Genomic DNA, 14,901 nt, shown 5'->3' on the forward strand with positions numbered 1-14,901 from the left:
CATAGAGTGGCGGTTCTCAGTTGTCGTGGCCGAGTGGTTAAGGCGATGGACTAGAAATCCATTGGGGTCTCCCCGCGCAGGTTCGAATCCTGCCGACAACGATACGTTTTGTCTGTTTGCAACTCCTCAGACAATTTGCAAAAGCAGGTGATTGTCTATCTATTGTAATATGCCACATATGCATTGTACAAAATAGAATAGAATGTCATTATTTGTCATTGTGGTACAACGAACAACCTGTGTTCTGCAATTACAATAAATTCTGTTCTATTATATTCGATTCGATGCGATCCTATTAAACATTCCGCCACTGCCATCTGGCAAACAACACATTTCATTTTCAAAAAAAGGTTCTTATTTAGTCTAAATGTCGTTTCCTAAATGATGATTACTCCACTGCAGTTGATTAATTTCACCACAAGAGGAAGCTGCTTGCACGGTGCTGGCGTTGGTGGACACGCCAGTTGGTCTACTGTGGTGACTAATAAGTGGTCGTTAAAAACTGATCGTACAAACAAAAAGTAAGTGAAAAACAAGTATTTCAATAACATGTTTGAAAGAAAGCATCTTGAGAAATAAAACTGAACATCAACCGAGGACCAGATCACGAAATTAGTTTATAATATCTATCGTAAAGTTGAAGAGATTTATGGCATTAATGTAAAAATGAGTTTCAGGCCTACAGAAACTACAGCAATGCGGTTGGAAAAAAATGACATTTTTGTAACAGGAATCGTACAAATTAGGATGTATTTGACGTTATATATGTTTGCAGCTGCTGGTCATGTCAGCTAAGTTTCAAAGTACTGACATCATGGGTTAATCAAACCTGATTCAGAGGAACGTGATGCATGGAGTTCTGAGCGAAGCCCCGCCCCATCACTGACGCTTACGTCACAACTCAACCTATATAAGCTCGAGCTGCCCGTTAGTCTGACAAAGAAACAGCGTCGAAATCCGCTCGGACCTTGGAGGGTTACATTTACCCAAAACTTATTTTCAAATGGGCCCCGTCGCCTAGCGTTTACTCCCCCAGCCTCGCCGACTGAGTTGAATTGGGTGCTACAAAACATCAAGCAGGTCAGGAAAAGGTGAGGCTTTCCGGTGTGGCGTCCGTGTTATAAAATGGTGGTAACAATGAGGTGGTGGGTTCAGAGCTGTGGGCGAGCTAACAGTGCTAGCTTGTGATGATGGCAGCTGCTCTATGAAATTCTCTCTTTTTGCTTAAAATGGAGAAGAAGAAGAAGAAGAATGAACGTTTTGTTTGTAGTCTCTGAGTTTCATTCGCGGAACGCCAACGGTCAGACTACTAGTTCCCACCCAAACTGATAGTTGAAGTCAACAAACAGTCGTTTTGCTTTTTCGTCTTTTTTTTTTTCCTCAGAAACGAAATATTTTCACTGTTGGATAAAGTCCCCGTTATCCATCATTTTTTAGACACCGCCTATACATATATATGTATATACATATACATATGTTTAAACCATTGACTGTATAAACATGCTCCTTTTCCCTTATGTCTGAAGGACAGAATAACTTCAAAATGTCGGTTTGCTGCAATGACTTAATGTAAACAAGACCCCTGCAAAACTCAGCTGACGCCATGTTTCTGAGGATGTGTACGTGCTGCAGCAGATTGCAACTCATAAAGCTGTACAAAATACCTTTTTCGTCTTTGGACATGATGCATTTTCACCGTAAAATATGACCGATTTATGTGCCTTTACTGTATTTTGTCTTCTCTGTTTGTGCTCGAAGCATCTGGTGTATTTCTCCTTTTCTTGCGGCGCATAACGGGAGGTTAGGGATATTTGTCTCGCTTTGTTATTTTTCTTGCACAAAATAGGGCCGAATCAACCGCCACTATGTTTGAAGTTGATGTTCAATTATATTGTCGAGACATCGGGTAGGAAAAAATGACTAGCGTATTATCTGGAAAAAGCAGTCTGACAGATTAGTGGACAATGGACACGACCCCTGCATAATGGTTATTACTGAACTGGTAAATTGAACATTAAATTAAAAAAACTGTGTGTTAGTACACCGACACAAACATAGTATTAATGCTGAACAGTTTTAATAATGAATTTAAGGATGTTCTTACAGCGTTACACTAAATGTCTTTGGCATTTTATATACCAAATGATTACTATAAAATGTCACTTATGCCTTAACAGATAATAAAATTAAAATTAACAAATTTTGCTTTGTTATAAATGATTAAACCTCATAATGGTTTATCAAAATAGTAATTATCCAGAGTAATCAAATCAACCTGACTTGCAATTTGGAGCCATGTGTGGGCATTTGTCGTGATATATAAAAAAATATCTCGGGTGCTATGGTGAGTAGTTCAGCTCAGTCTGGTTTTAATCGTACCCTCTTTCATTTCCAGGTTTCCATCAAGCACAAGGAACAGAGACCAATAATAGAAGAATGGCAGCTATTCCAGCAGGCGGTTCTCTTGTGGCAACCACTGACTACTACCGAAGTGAGTCTCTCTCTGTGTTGTGTCTTATCACGCCAGTGCACAGTGTTATGTTTGTGTGTAGCCAGTCTCAGTATAACGAATCAAAAGCAGAGTTGTCCCTCAGGCTGCGGTTATACAACCAGACAAAATAGATTAATGTTCTGCCCCTTTCACTGTCAGCTAATTGACAGATACTATTGAATCTTTTTTCACTTAAGGAGCCTGTTATTAAGCTGTCCATTTTCTCATTCTCTTCTCCTTCAGGACGCATCGGCTCTACATCCAGCAGTAGCTCTTGTGGCAGTTCGGAGTATAGCGGGGAGGTCATCCCTCACCATCCAGGTTAGTGCTTCTATCTGTGTAATAGAAGTAACAGGAAGTTATATGATGTATATGTAATGCAAAGTAAAAACCCAATTTAGCCACTGTTTCCCACAACAAAAAACACAACTGATAATTACTCAGGTTCTCACAGAACTGTGTTCACTCTCTGATTACACTATTACACTGATTACAGGTCAAATGTCGTCATAGTAGGGTTATTAGTACCAACTCAGGTGATTGTTGTTAGCCACCCGCGCAGCTGATTAACTGAAACAAAGATGCCGCCAGAGGATTCCTGACTTTATTTTCACTGACACACAGAATAAACACAAAAAAGTGAGTGAGTCATTTCCATGACTGTTTTGATGGGAACAGTATGTTTCTGTTCCAGGTCCAGATGTTTGGCTCCTCTGTTTGAGAGTTTCCTTTCAACTCGCATAGTTCTTCCTTCCTGATTTTAGACAACAATTTAACAAGTTACTATATTATTTCTTTATTTCTTAATTGACATCATAGATGGATTCTCATGGATTTGGTAATATTGCGCGCACACCTTACTTTTAAGTAATCAAAGGATTGCTGTAGTTGAGTCAGCTGTTGCCTCAGACTTCAGGGTTACAGTGGTTGAGTCATCCCAGAGAACATCTAGTTGTTTCTAGTCTGACCTGCCTCTTTCTTACCTAACAGGAAAATTATTTTCACTGTCCTCTAACGATTAAGGGATTTCTCCAACTTGCTGCTCCCAGTGGGTTTAGGATTCATGTGTTCAGCCCCTGAGCTAAACACCCAGTTAGTATCTGCTGAATTTAACACTAATCCTGGTTTATGTGGAAAACCATCTGGTGAGTCAGTGATGACTCAGGTTTGTGCCAGCATGCTTGTGGTAACCACATGGACAGATTATATTTAAATTGTACAAGTGCACACACGCACTTCCTCACAGTGCTTTATGTGAAAGTAGGTGAAAGGGGAAATGGGTGTGTGTGGACAGTTCAGCCCACAGCCTCGAGATAGAGATAGAGAGATATATATATATATATATTTTTTTTTTTTTTTTGTCATGTCCTATGGGTGAGGTACAATAGTAGAAGTACAAACATAAAAATATTAACTGAAAAGTCATACTTATTTTATATTTTTAGACAGTATAGTATTTAGTTGTGGCTCAAAGTCATTTTACAGGGCTTGATGGCTTAGGCATTAATGTATGACCCTGACTGGCACTAATTAATTTGAGCGAGATGCTAATTGCGGCAGACAGCTGTTGTACTGTAAATCTTAGCTACTGGTATGTGAATGCAGCTGTCCAGACACAAATCAGTGTCAGTCGATTTGAAATGGAGCCAAACACGTGCCGGAGTCCTGACGAGTGAGGGCAGACTGGTTTCTCCCTCAGAGTGGAAATAATGAATCTCACACACATGCTTTCAGTCCCACTGCTCTGATTTAATCTTATTACATCTATCTCCTGATCTCCTGGAGGTTTTTGTCAAAATCCTAAAGCATGTGATTCAAACAAGTTCAATATACAGTTGTTTCTGCTTTATGAACTCAAAGCCTTATGCCTTCATTGTTTGCCTCCACAGGACTCCCCAAGCAAGACTCTGGCCATTGGTGGTCCAGTTTCTTCTTTGGGAAGCAGCCAGGGATGACCCCACTGACTGAGGAGGCACAGCAGAAGTAAGTACTGAGCACGCCGAACACACTGCATTGAAGGATCATTACTAAAATTTCCACTTCGTCTCTCTTTTTGTACGAGTAGCAGCGTGGCTTCAAATCTAGTTTTCTGTTGTGACCTCCATAGTGAATTAATTGCCACAAACTTTTCACACATTCTACTGCTGCCACCTTTTTCAGACATGTCTTCTAAACTCGCTGTCTCTTTGTCTCTGGCAGGGCGGGGGTCACAGGTACGGTGACGAATGGTCAGATCACCTGCGTTGCCAGGGAGATGGTGATGCAGCGACAGGTGAGTGAGAGCAGTGACGCAGGAAGCCCCACCTCCTCCTGATCCTGCATTCTCACTCCAATCCACACCGCACCTCGGGGGATCAAACCAACGACCAACGCTAGGTGACGGGAGGAAGTCCCGTTTACAACCTTATTAGTTTTTTTTTGTTGTTGTTGTTGTTTTTTTTTATATTATTCATTGAAGTGTAGGCTGCCACACTTGTTTTTCGTTCTGTAACCTTGTCATTTTTTTTTATTGACAACCAAAAAGAGCAACCTTAAAATAAAAAAACAAAAAAAAAACAAGCCGATGAAACTGATAAGCTCCCTTTCTTTTGTTAACATTTGTAACGTTCTGTGTTTGTAATACTGTGTTGCATTGACACACTGTGGTTTTTATACATCCACATGCCTTTTGTTAAACGTTTTTTCACTTTGTCACCCTGTGAAAATTGCAAATGCAATAAAGTAGACTCTTGCAGCCTAAAGTTCTGTTCTGGTGTCATTACGTTCTTTTCGTACACTGCACTTAAAGAATATTTTAAGGACAGTTTGTGTGTTCCATTACACACTTTTAATAATTCAATTTATCTGTTTATAATCTATTAGTTTGCCAAGTTGCGTGTCTATAATTGTATCTTGAAGTATCCCTATAAGGACTTGCCAGGGTGGGGTTCGTTCATTTTTGTACAGAGCTATTCCAGGAACAGAGTAAACATTGAAAGAGCAGTGCTTCGCGCCCTCCTCCTCTTGCTGCTGCTGAACCCAGAATCTGGAGTTGTGAACCTTTGGCACAGAACACACCACTCTGGGAAACAGTCCAATAGTCCCTATGGCTTAAAACATTCCTGTACAAACTGGACTCAACCGCCTCCATCGACACGGGTATCACCGTATGTTGCTTTTAGTTTGGTCAGACTTCAAATGCATACATTTTATTTAGTTTTTACATTTGTTGTGCCTGAATGAGGACCATTCCTAAATGTGTATTATCTGTTTGCAATGCTGCTGATTTGGCTCGAGGTCCCAACATTTGTTTCCTGCCTGACTCCCCAGTGTGCACAGCCTCATGGTGTAAGCAGTTTGCTTCTTCTTCGCTGATGTAAAATTGCCTTAGATCATGTGCTGAGTTGCACATACTGCTACAAAAGATTTTCATATGTGGTTTGATTCCGGCATCTGTTTTGCATGTTATATCTGCATGCATTTGGTTTGACCTTCTTAACGTTTAAGTGTGTTGTAGTTTAGATTATATATAATATATAGTGTAAGATCTGAGCTGCATACTACTCATCAGTAGTCCTGATCTCATCAAACTGCCCAGTCTTTACGACATGCAGTTATCCACTCCTTCCTGAATGCATCATTGTCCAACCAGCCTATCATACCTAATATATTTAATCATTATAGCAGCTAACTCATCTCACTAACAGTTTATGCCCCTATGATCTTTATATTCATCTATATTCATTCAAACTCTCATGTTGCATCATCAGCTATATCTTGTATTGGTACCGTAATTAGATTCTACATGTACACTTTAGTCAGATGTGTGTATCTATGACAGATATCTCATTACTCCTGCTGCTCATTTCTTTCTCTCTGTCTGTCTCTACCTGACTGGCCTCAGACAGATGGGTACCTCCATATGAGCTGGGTTCTACTCAAGGTTTCTTCTTGCCACCGTTGCCTTAGTGCTTGCTCTGGGGGTCTCAGGCTGGGTTCTGTAAAGCATCTTGAGACAATTTGTATTGTCATTGATGAATAAAACTGAATTGAATATATATGGCAATCTAAGTATAAAGTTCATGAAGTATAAAAAATAAATGCCTAGAGTTGTAGCAGGAAATTTTGTTCAGGTCTTGCACAGAGTCTAAACGTCACAATATAATTCAAGGCTGTACATAAATAATAGTATAAATTATTATACATAGGTAACAGCTGTTACATGACCAACTTTCACACCTGCACAGCTTCACTTTCTCAGGTAAATCCTGCGTTTGTTATGTTTGTGTGGTATTTAATAGCTCTTTTGCCGCTTCTCAGTGACCTGTTGATGTGGTTAATGTATTGGGATCGGATGTATTTATATGTTAAAGCAGTCATTTCTGGTGGTGCATGCATCTACGTGACGGTTTAAAGGTCGATGTAGTGAACAAATATGAACATTTGTATTTGACGCCAGTCGAAGTCAAAAGTTCCCTCCCAGGAGGCAGCTCTAAGGGTGAAATACATTCACTTGCCAGTGCATTGGGTGCACTAGTGAAAATGAATTCATTCTAATATAACAGTCCTGCACTAAATCTTAGCTTCATGAAGGTTATGGTATTGAGCATTTCTTTCAAATGACTGAGAGAGCTGTTGAGTCAGCTGTTGTTTTCATTTTGGAGGCTTCTATTATTTTGACCAACCCATGGTAGTTGGTGGGCCAGGCTAAATAATAGAAGCACTTTTTTGTTTAATTCAGTCCAGTTTAAGAGCACCACAAACTATATCCTCCAAAATGACTAGAATTACCACTTTTCTGACGCGGTTTCAACATAAACTGAACATTAGAACAATCATGAACAGGGATTTAGTTTAGACTATCATCAGTTATCAGCCGCAATGCTTATATCATGCGTATATTGTATATCACTTTTTTGGTTATCATGACGCAGTTTTTGGTTTTCTTCTTAAAATATGTGTGAATAATAATTGGTTGCATGGCTGATGGAGTGTTAACCTTCTCCGTATCAGGGCTCCTGGTTTACAGTAGACCTGCAGTGGTTGGCGGTATTTATTTGCCACCAAATGGCAGCTGGTTATCGGTCCTGCAAGGCAGCTGCATTCCTCGCAAGATCACACTTGACACCATCTCACCATGCGTCATTTTGTGTACATGACTTCCCACGTGGTGACCACAAGCTCACGGTGCCACATGGAAGGAGCATGCGTTGTGGAGAGGGTTTGGTATTGTTTGGTATTTGGTATTCCTGCAACAAAACGTCTGAGTTCTCCCATTTTGGGTAATTACCAAACATCTTCACACCCATCCACCTCCTTCTGGACAAGAGCAGGGCAGTGCTATTTTATTTTCAAGGCACATTTAAAAACAACAAAGCTGACTAAAGTGTACAGATTGAGAAAACAAGGACATACAGCATGGTTAGGTGTAAATTAAAAACGTGTTCCCACTTGATATGAGGCACTTCACAAGACAAGCATAAATGGGGCCGTTGATGTTGTTTTTTTGACATTTTAGTCTAGTAGTCAGCAGATTAGATAAGAAATAATAAAATGCGGCAGCCTCTTTGCTTCTTGGTCCTACTACAAGTGGCCTTGTCACCTACTCCGTCCACATACGCGAGGCTGATGACGATGCAGAAACCGACCACCAGCTAACCTTTTCAGCCGCTTGTGGTTCTCAAACTCCTTTTCACTTGCACAGGTTATCCTGGCATGGAGAAAAATCTCCCTGCTGACTGTGGAGCACCGCAAATCCTGACACAAGGACTTTCCAAGCTGACTGTAAAATTAGTTTATGTAAGCACTGCTGTCCCCTATTCACCCATCCCGTCTTTCTGTGTCTCTATGAAACAGAGGAAAAACAAACAATGGACAGTGCAAAGTGGCCCCTCTGCATGACACAGCTGACTGGCTGAAAAGAGGATTTGCTCCGTGGCTCATTTGTCATTCCATGCTGCAGTTTTTCCAGGTCACTGGGTGCTCGGAGGGTCACTGGAAAGTGGCAGCGAAAGTATAGATTTTCTGGACTTCAGTGAATCCCTCTTTCACATGTAGTCCTGCCTTCGCTTCCCGGTTATAGGGCTGAGTTGGGATTATATTCAAAATACAGCAAATAAGGAGATCATTTATATTATATATTTACTTTTTTATTAACATCCAAATGCTGAAACGTTCACCAGAATATTTGGCAGTTTTCCTTGATAAATTACAGGTTCCAGTGTGCAAATGTTTCTGTTTAGAAAAGGTACACTTTTGGCTCGAGGTTTTAGTAGTTGTATTTGCTGTGCTTTTTTTAACTCCTCAAATATATTCAACATAGTTCTACATGTGATAAAAATAATCTTGGCACTGTCATGGGGGTGCCTGCTCATGACTATTACACACTAAACACACTGGCTCCTGCAGGGTGATACTGACTGGATGTAACACTACCACTGAACGGCTGAACTCAATTCTTCCACTCATAAAATCCTGTGCTTGCTTTTAGGTGTTAATTTGGTTTGGGTTAATTTCTCACAATTTCATCGACTTTGCTCAATGAAAAAGCTGAAACTTTTACAAAACGCTTGGTAAAAACTCAACTTTATCATATTTTTTTTTTGGCAAATCCTGTCTCCACATGACTCCTTAAACTTAGTATTGCAGTCAAAATGTATAAACGGGCTTCGATGTGTTGCCAAAGTGACACTAGTGTGTCTTTTAACTTGAGCATTTGTCCACTTTGTCTGTCCATTTGACGAAAGTTGTCGAATCCTGAACAGTCGAGAGGCCGGAGGAATGGAAGCTATCTTTATTTCTTAGCTTCCTTTCAGTCTATGAATCAGGGCAGTGCGCTTGTTTCCTCTACTTGACGCGCCGGTCCGCAGAGTTGCTTGGTGTGGAGGTGGAGACGTGAGAAGAGGAGGAAGGGCCCAGGACGATGTTGACCAATAATCCTTTGGTTCCTATGACTCCCGATAATCCTGTAAAGGAGAGGTGGAAACATATGAGTCATTAGTGACTTTTTTATGTGGCTGATGTAGTCTGTTTTTATGACCCAGAAAATGAAAAGCTAGTCATCTCCATCACTCACTGTCCTTCTCTTTCCTCTGTTCTTCTCGTGGGTCCCTGGTTTTATGCTACGTTGAGACCGATTGATAAATTACTTTTTTAGCATGTACTCATAAACTCTCCTGCTGGAATAGCACCTAAACTATGATCATCTTGAGCTTAAGACAGCCTGAGTAAAGACTGATTAAAAACTAGTGGCCAGCCTCTTAAGAAGAATTTGGGACTTCGCTTCACCGGTTGTATTGTTTAGACCCAGAACCTCTTTTGTCGGAAGAGTTTTGTTCCCCTTAAGCAGGAAGACAGAGTTTGAGATGGTGACAGAGAGAGATGAAGTTGAAGGAGAGGGAGAAGAGGAGGAGGAGGAGCCTGAAGTAGAGCACATGGAAAAATGTGCTCCCCTGTCAAATCTGGCCCCACAGTGTTGTCTCCATGGCTGCAGCCTTGGTCCTGTATGTGTTTACATACTGTATCTTGACCCATTTGCACACTGTGCAGGCATGTCTGTAATGCAGCATGGGTGTGTGTATATACAGTACTTGCTGACCTACTTACTTATTTGCACACCAGAAGCAGGGCCTAATAAGTACAGGAAATGACCCTGAAGAGGCCGAACTGTTACTGGTAATATGTGATGTTTAGTTTGCATTTTCACCTTAAATTATCACTACATGTGATTTCATGAAAAGTTTTGATAATTCTGCAATAGGCTGGCTATGTGTAGGTGAGTGTATGTGAGCATATTTAAAGACATTTGTGTGCTTTTGTTGTGGAGCTGGTTTTGCTGCACCTATTGGGTTCCACAAAGCATGCAATGATACCACTCTGTGACAGCAGATTAGAGACTTGCATTTTCCCCGCATGCATAACTCCAGAGCCATAAACGAATCAGTTGGATTTGAAAGAAACACTTGTTTGCAAAAAGCTCTAACTTGAACTCCATCTAATGTCTTTGGGATGAAGCAGAATGACAACCACGAGCCAGGCCTTTAGAGCCAGCATCAGTGGCTATGTTTACAGACGCCAACTGACATGATCCGATAAGATATGTACTGAACGCTTCAAAACATGAATCACAACAGAACTTTTGTGACATGCACAAGCTGGTTGTGCCCACTGTGCAGCATCCAGTTTGGCTGGAAAGTTTTTTTTCCCAACTTTACTGACACACTGAATTCAACATAGGAAGATGCCCAAGATGGAGGAATGTTTTCAGTGTTGCAGCCCACAGTGATTCCGCCTTCATTCATCTTGTCAACTTGTTTAAACAACAGCTTTTTTTTTTTGCTACCTTCATGTTTCTGTCCCTACTGGAAACCACTGTCCAGCCAGAGATGAATTATCAAGAATCACTATGGTTCTTGGGAGCTAATGTCTTCCTACTCAATGGATTTTCAAAGGTTTACTTCACTCCTCTCCTTTGAGAATTTTTTCTGATCAGTCAAGTCTGTTCTGACTGAGGCGACTGCATCATGATTTTTTCATTCTGAATATTAATGAAATACTAGTGTCCATGTAAATACAGTCACCGTTAGATCTCACTATTGGTCTGCTGGCTGCATGGGTCAATCCCTCCTGTTCCAAAATCAGGTGGAAATCTGAGGAGGATGTTGGCCAAGTTGACGTCAATCATGGACAACCCCCTCTCACCCACTGCATCAGACTGTAGGGGACCTAAGCAGCTCCTTCAGCAGCAGACTGCTGCATCCATGCTGCAAGGGGGAACGCTACCGCAGGTCACCGTCTCATAGTTTTGTAGTTTTAGCAATTATTTATTGTAAAGATTTCCACCACCACAGTGTACATACAGAATGTCTTTATATTTCTGTTTCTCTCTATATTGTTATTTGTTATTTTTTGTATATATTTTTTGCCAAATTCCGAGCTACTGTACTCCGAGCTACTGGAAATTTCCCATACGTGGGATCAATAAACATGTCTTATATCTTACGTCTTACTGGGAAATTGTACTGTGTGTAGGTATGCATGTATTTACCTGGAGGTGTTACCATGGTGACCAAAAAGGTGACCTGTCTCTGTTTGGAGTCGTTCTGACAGTTGAATGTCTGCTTCACTGGTTCTGGATTCGGTGGCGAACCTGGAAAAAAGAGACGGACACAGGTACTGTTTGAATTCACTAATGCTTTTGTCTGTTTTTACGTTGTTTCACTAGAAGCAAATGTGACTGTGACACAGAACGTAGCGAGATAATGCTTTTGCACAGAGCTTCTTGTGCTCTTGTCCTGTTCTTTGAGATCAGCTCAGTCAACAGTGTGGGGTAGGACTAGGACAAGTCTGTCACCTGACCAAGTCACTTCATCCTTAATTATATTTGCATACCAAGCATTTTTATTTTCCATTAATCATAAGAAACGTTGCTTCTCTGTTAAAGTTAAAGATGTAACTTCACATTGTCGTCATTATCCAAGGTGAGCTATTACACGCTGTTGGCCTTGATCCAGGCTCTCCGCTCCATTTCAGAACAAGTTTGTCACGCTGCTGAGTTTTTCAAGGCTGACTACTTGTAAAGTTCTTCATGAGGGTTTTCCTGCGTCAGATTGTTTTTATTTATTTCAGTACGTCTTGGTTCGCAGATATCTGTTGGGGGAAATTTACCTTTCCTACTGTTTGTTTTTCACTCTAGAAGAACAGGGTGTCCAGACAGTGTGACTCATAAAAACAGAACTTAGCTTGGTTTAACTGCTGATTCAGTGTATGTATTTTAGTGCTGATGTGTTAAAAGATCGGTTCTCCTAAAACACAACACAAAATATTCTCTAACTTCACATCTAGTGGTATCTAGCCATGAAAGTATTTTTTAGTTATTATTATTTTTGTCACTGATTAATGTGCCAGTTACTATTGATGTTGCTATTAATCACTCAAAATGGTCATATAATTGTATTTAAAATACTACAGCTGCTAATACATTCCATCATAAACAAATGTATTCATCTTTTTCTTTAATAGTTTGGTAAGATCGCAGTCATTGGTAGTTGAAATGGATTCATTTCACCAGCCAGAACGTCTGAAGATATTGCACTACACCACACTACTAAGAAAACAAGCAAATGATCTAAATTATAGAAAACTAATACCAAAGAAAGCTGTCCATTTGTAGATAAAGGTAGGGATGTGGTGTTTAGTTTTTTCATATTTGGACTTGGTTATATAGCACTATAAGTCGACAAGTCTAAAGATTAGTCAGTACTTATGATAAAACGTTTCAGTATCTTCTTAGAAAAAGAGTTTAAAGTACTAGTTCACCAACCTGAATGAAGATAGGTGAGTTGTTGTTTTCCCTGAGCATAGTTCATAGGGCAGTATAGTTTTTTTTTTTGTTTTTTTTTTAGAAAAGTACCGTTTCTACAGTCTGCTGCCGCCTTTACCCAGTCATGAGGGGGACACGTGCTTGAAACGCACAACCTTTGTTCCCATGCAAATATTTGCCTCCTCATTGACTTTAAAAATAAAGTTTTCAGTGGATGTGTGTTCCTACTTCTGTAGAAGTGGTTGCGGGCGAGCAGGCAGGCCGGGGAATTCACACTGGTCATGGTGCTTCAGATATGTGGGGTTGCTGACCTGCGAGGTCAAAATCCTAGAGAGAGACAGACACAAAGACAGGTCAAAGCTTCTTACATACAATATTTCACTGAGTCAAGGTTGGAGTTCAGCAAATAAGATTCTCCTTTTTTTTTTTCTGATCGTCGGTTAAGTAGCTGAACACCAGTTACATGTTTGTTTCTAAATGAAAAAAAGAAAAGAAAAAGCTGTTCAGTTTGCCATTACAAACACTAGAGTTGTGTATAATTAATTAAGTTTTTTAATGCTGATGTTATCATTCTAGTCAGATTTCAGATTCAAATGAGAAGAGTGCACCAATGCACTTAAAGATTTATACCCATGTTGTGTTCCTTAACACTGTGTAACCTCGATAAAGGACTGCCTACCCCTGTCCTTAGTCCTAAGCATCTTTCTTGTCATTTAAAACCTCAAAATGACACATGAAAAGCTTAAAATGTGAAGCATGACGTGTAAAATGTGGCTGAAGTGGTGTGCTATTTATATGCATTTCCACAATATCACACAGTTTGCTTCACATTCTCAATGAAAAGTCCTCTTTTACCTTTAGGGCAGACAGCAGTTATTTTTTTTTTTTCTGTATTGGTCTGTTCTACATCCAGAAAATTCACTTCATTTAGTAGGAGCAGCAACAGACACATTGGCTGGAAAGACCAAATTGAGTATCACTTATAGAAAGCCCAAAGAATAACGTCAGCCCAGGACGAGAGACGCAGTAGGTGGAAAGAGAGACGAGAAGAGAGAGAGGTAAATACTGAGTAGTGTAATGTCCATACAAACAGGAAAAGCTTCGATCTAGTGAATGCGGGGACAGTTTGTTCAACCTGTCACCTGGAACACTGATGCTGCTATTATTAGATATTCTGTGTGTGTCCCCATCACTTCACTTTGTTTGCTCTGATATTTGTCTCCCTTCGATGCCCTCTGCACAGCAAACAAGGATATCCTCATACTTCCACTGAAGTTAGTCAATCATTTAGATCTTCCTGGATCTTTTTGGAAAATACAAAAATAAGCAATATTCTGTTAACACTGACAACAAGTTTCTTCAGTTGCTGTTTGTTTCTGCCTTTAGTTTTGTTATTTGTGATCAATTGAGTCACTCTGGGACTGCAGAATAATTAATCTGTACTGTGAAGCACCATCCAATCAGCTTTTCTTCATTTGTCAGAATCTGAGCACCGGCCTTCACTTCAGAACTCATCTGGCTGCTGTGATCAGCACCTTGTGGTGAACGCTCTGTATTTGCTCTTGTGAAATCTTCTGTTTATGGCAGACTTGGATGATAATACGCCTACATCCTGGAGAGTGTTTTCTCTTCTTTCTTTAGCATAAAAAGCAATTTTGTTTTGCCTTTATTTAATCAAATATGTATGGGACTAACTGGATATTGAAATTTTTCCGTCCAACCTATTCATTGCTGGATATAATTATTGCTATGCAAATTACCTAATAAATCAGAAGGTACTTAAAGTGCAGGTGAGATCATAAGAAGTTTAGGATATATAAGTGGAATCATGAGACACAAAATGAATGCTAATTAAGACTGAGCAGAAACAAGACTAAAGCTGGAGTTATTAAATGAAATGTCTTGTTGGAATAACGCTGAGTGCTTGTGTGTGGTGTACTTTGCAGATATGTTTGTGATTGCCTGTAAAGACCGGAATAAAGTGACACGTCCTGGGGTGAAAGTCAAGGACTGTTTGTTTGTTTATATCTGTTTCATTTATCGTTTGTCCTTGTTCAGTGTATATTCAGTATAAAATCAGCGGGGCCATCAGTGCAGCTCTGTTAGCTTT

At 40.1% G+C, this 14,901-nt stretch overlaps 1 protein-coding gene across 2 annotated transcripts; it reads left to right on the forward strand.

Moving 5' to 3' along the window:
- The first annotated feature begins 945 nt into the window (after positions 1-945).
- Positions 946-5,232, forward strand: ppdpfb (pancreatic progenitor cell differentiation and proliferation factor b). Of its 2 annotated transcripts, none has more exons than XM_084552967.1 (5): positions 946-1,091; positions 2,396-2,491; positions 2,735-2,812; positions 4,381-4,474; positions 4,691-5,232. In XM_084552967.1, exons 2-5 carry the CDS (start codon positions 2,437-2,439, stop codon positions 4,803-4,805), a joined length of 342 nt encoding a protein of 113 aa, XP_084409093.1. In that variant the 5' UTR covers positions 946-1,091; positions 2,396-2,436; the 3' UTR covers positions 4,806-5,232. The 2 variants fall into 2 exon arrangements, with proteins under 2 accessions (XP_084409093.1, XP_084409094.1); XM_084552968.1 differs by having other exon boundaries at positions 948-1,080.
- Positions 5,233-14,901: the final 9,669 nt, after the last annotated feature.

The sequence above is a fragment of the Chelon labrosus genome (genome assembly GCF_963514085.1).
Source record: "Chelon labrosus genome assembly, chromosome: 10".
NCBI classification, from domain to species: Eukaryota; Metazoa; Chordata; class Actinopteri; order Mugiliformes; family Mugilidae; genus Chelon; species Chelon labrosus.

Excerpts from the sequence above, each read along its gene's own strand:
- ppdpfb (XM_084552967.1), top strand. The coding sequence starts at position 2,437 with ATGGCAGCTATTCCAGCAGGCGGTTCTCTTGTGGCAACCACTGACTAC. Across the intron at positions 2,813-4,380 it reads GGTCATCCCTCACCATCCAG|GACTCCCCAAGCAAGACTCT; the intron begins GTTAGTGCTTCT and ends TTGCCTCCACAG. Across the intron at positions 4,475-4,690 it reads ACTGAGGAGGCACAGCAGAA|GGCGGGGGTCACAGGTACGG; the intron begins GTAAGTACTGAG and ends TGTCTCTGGCAG.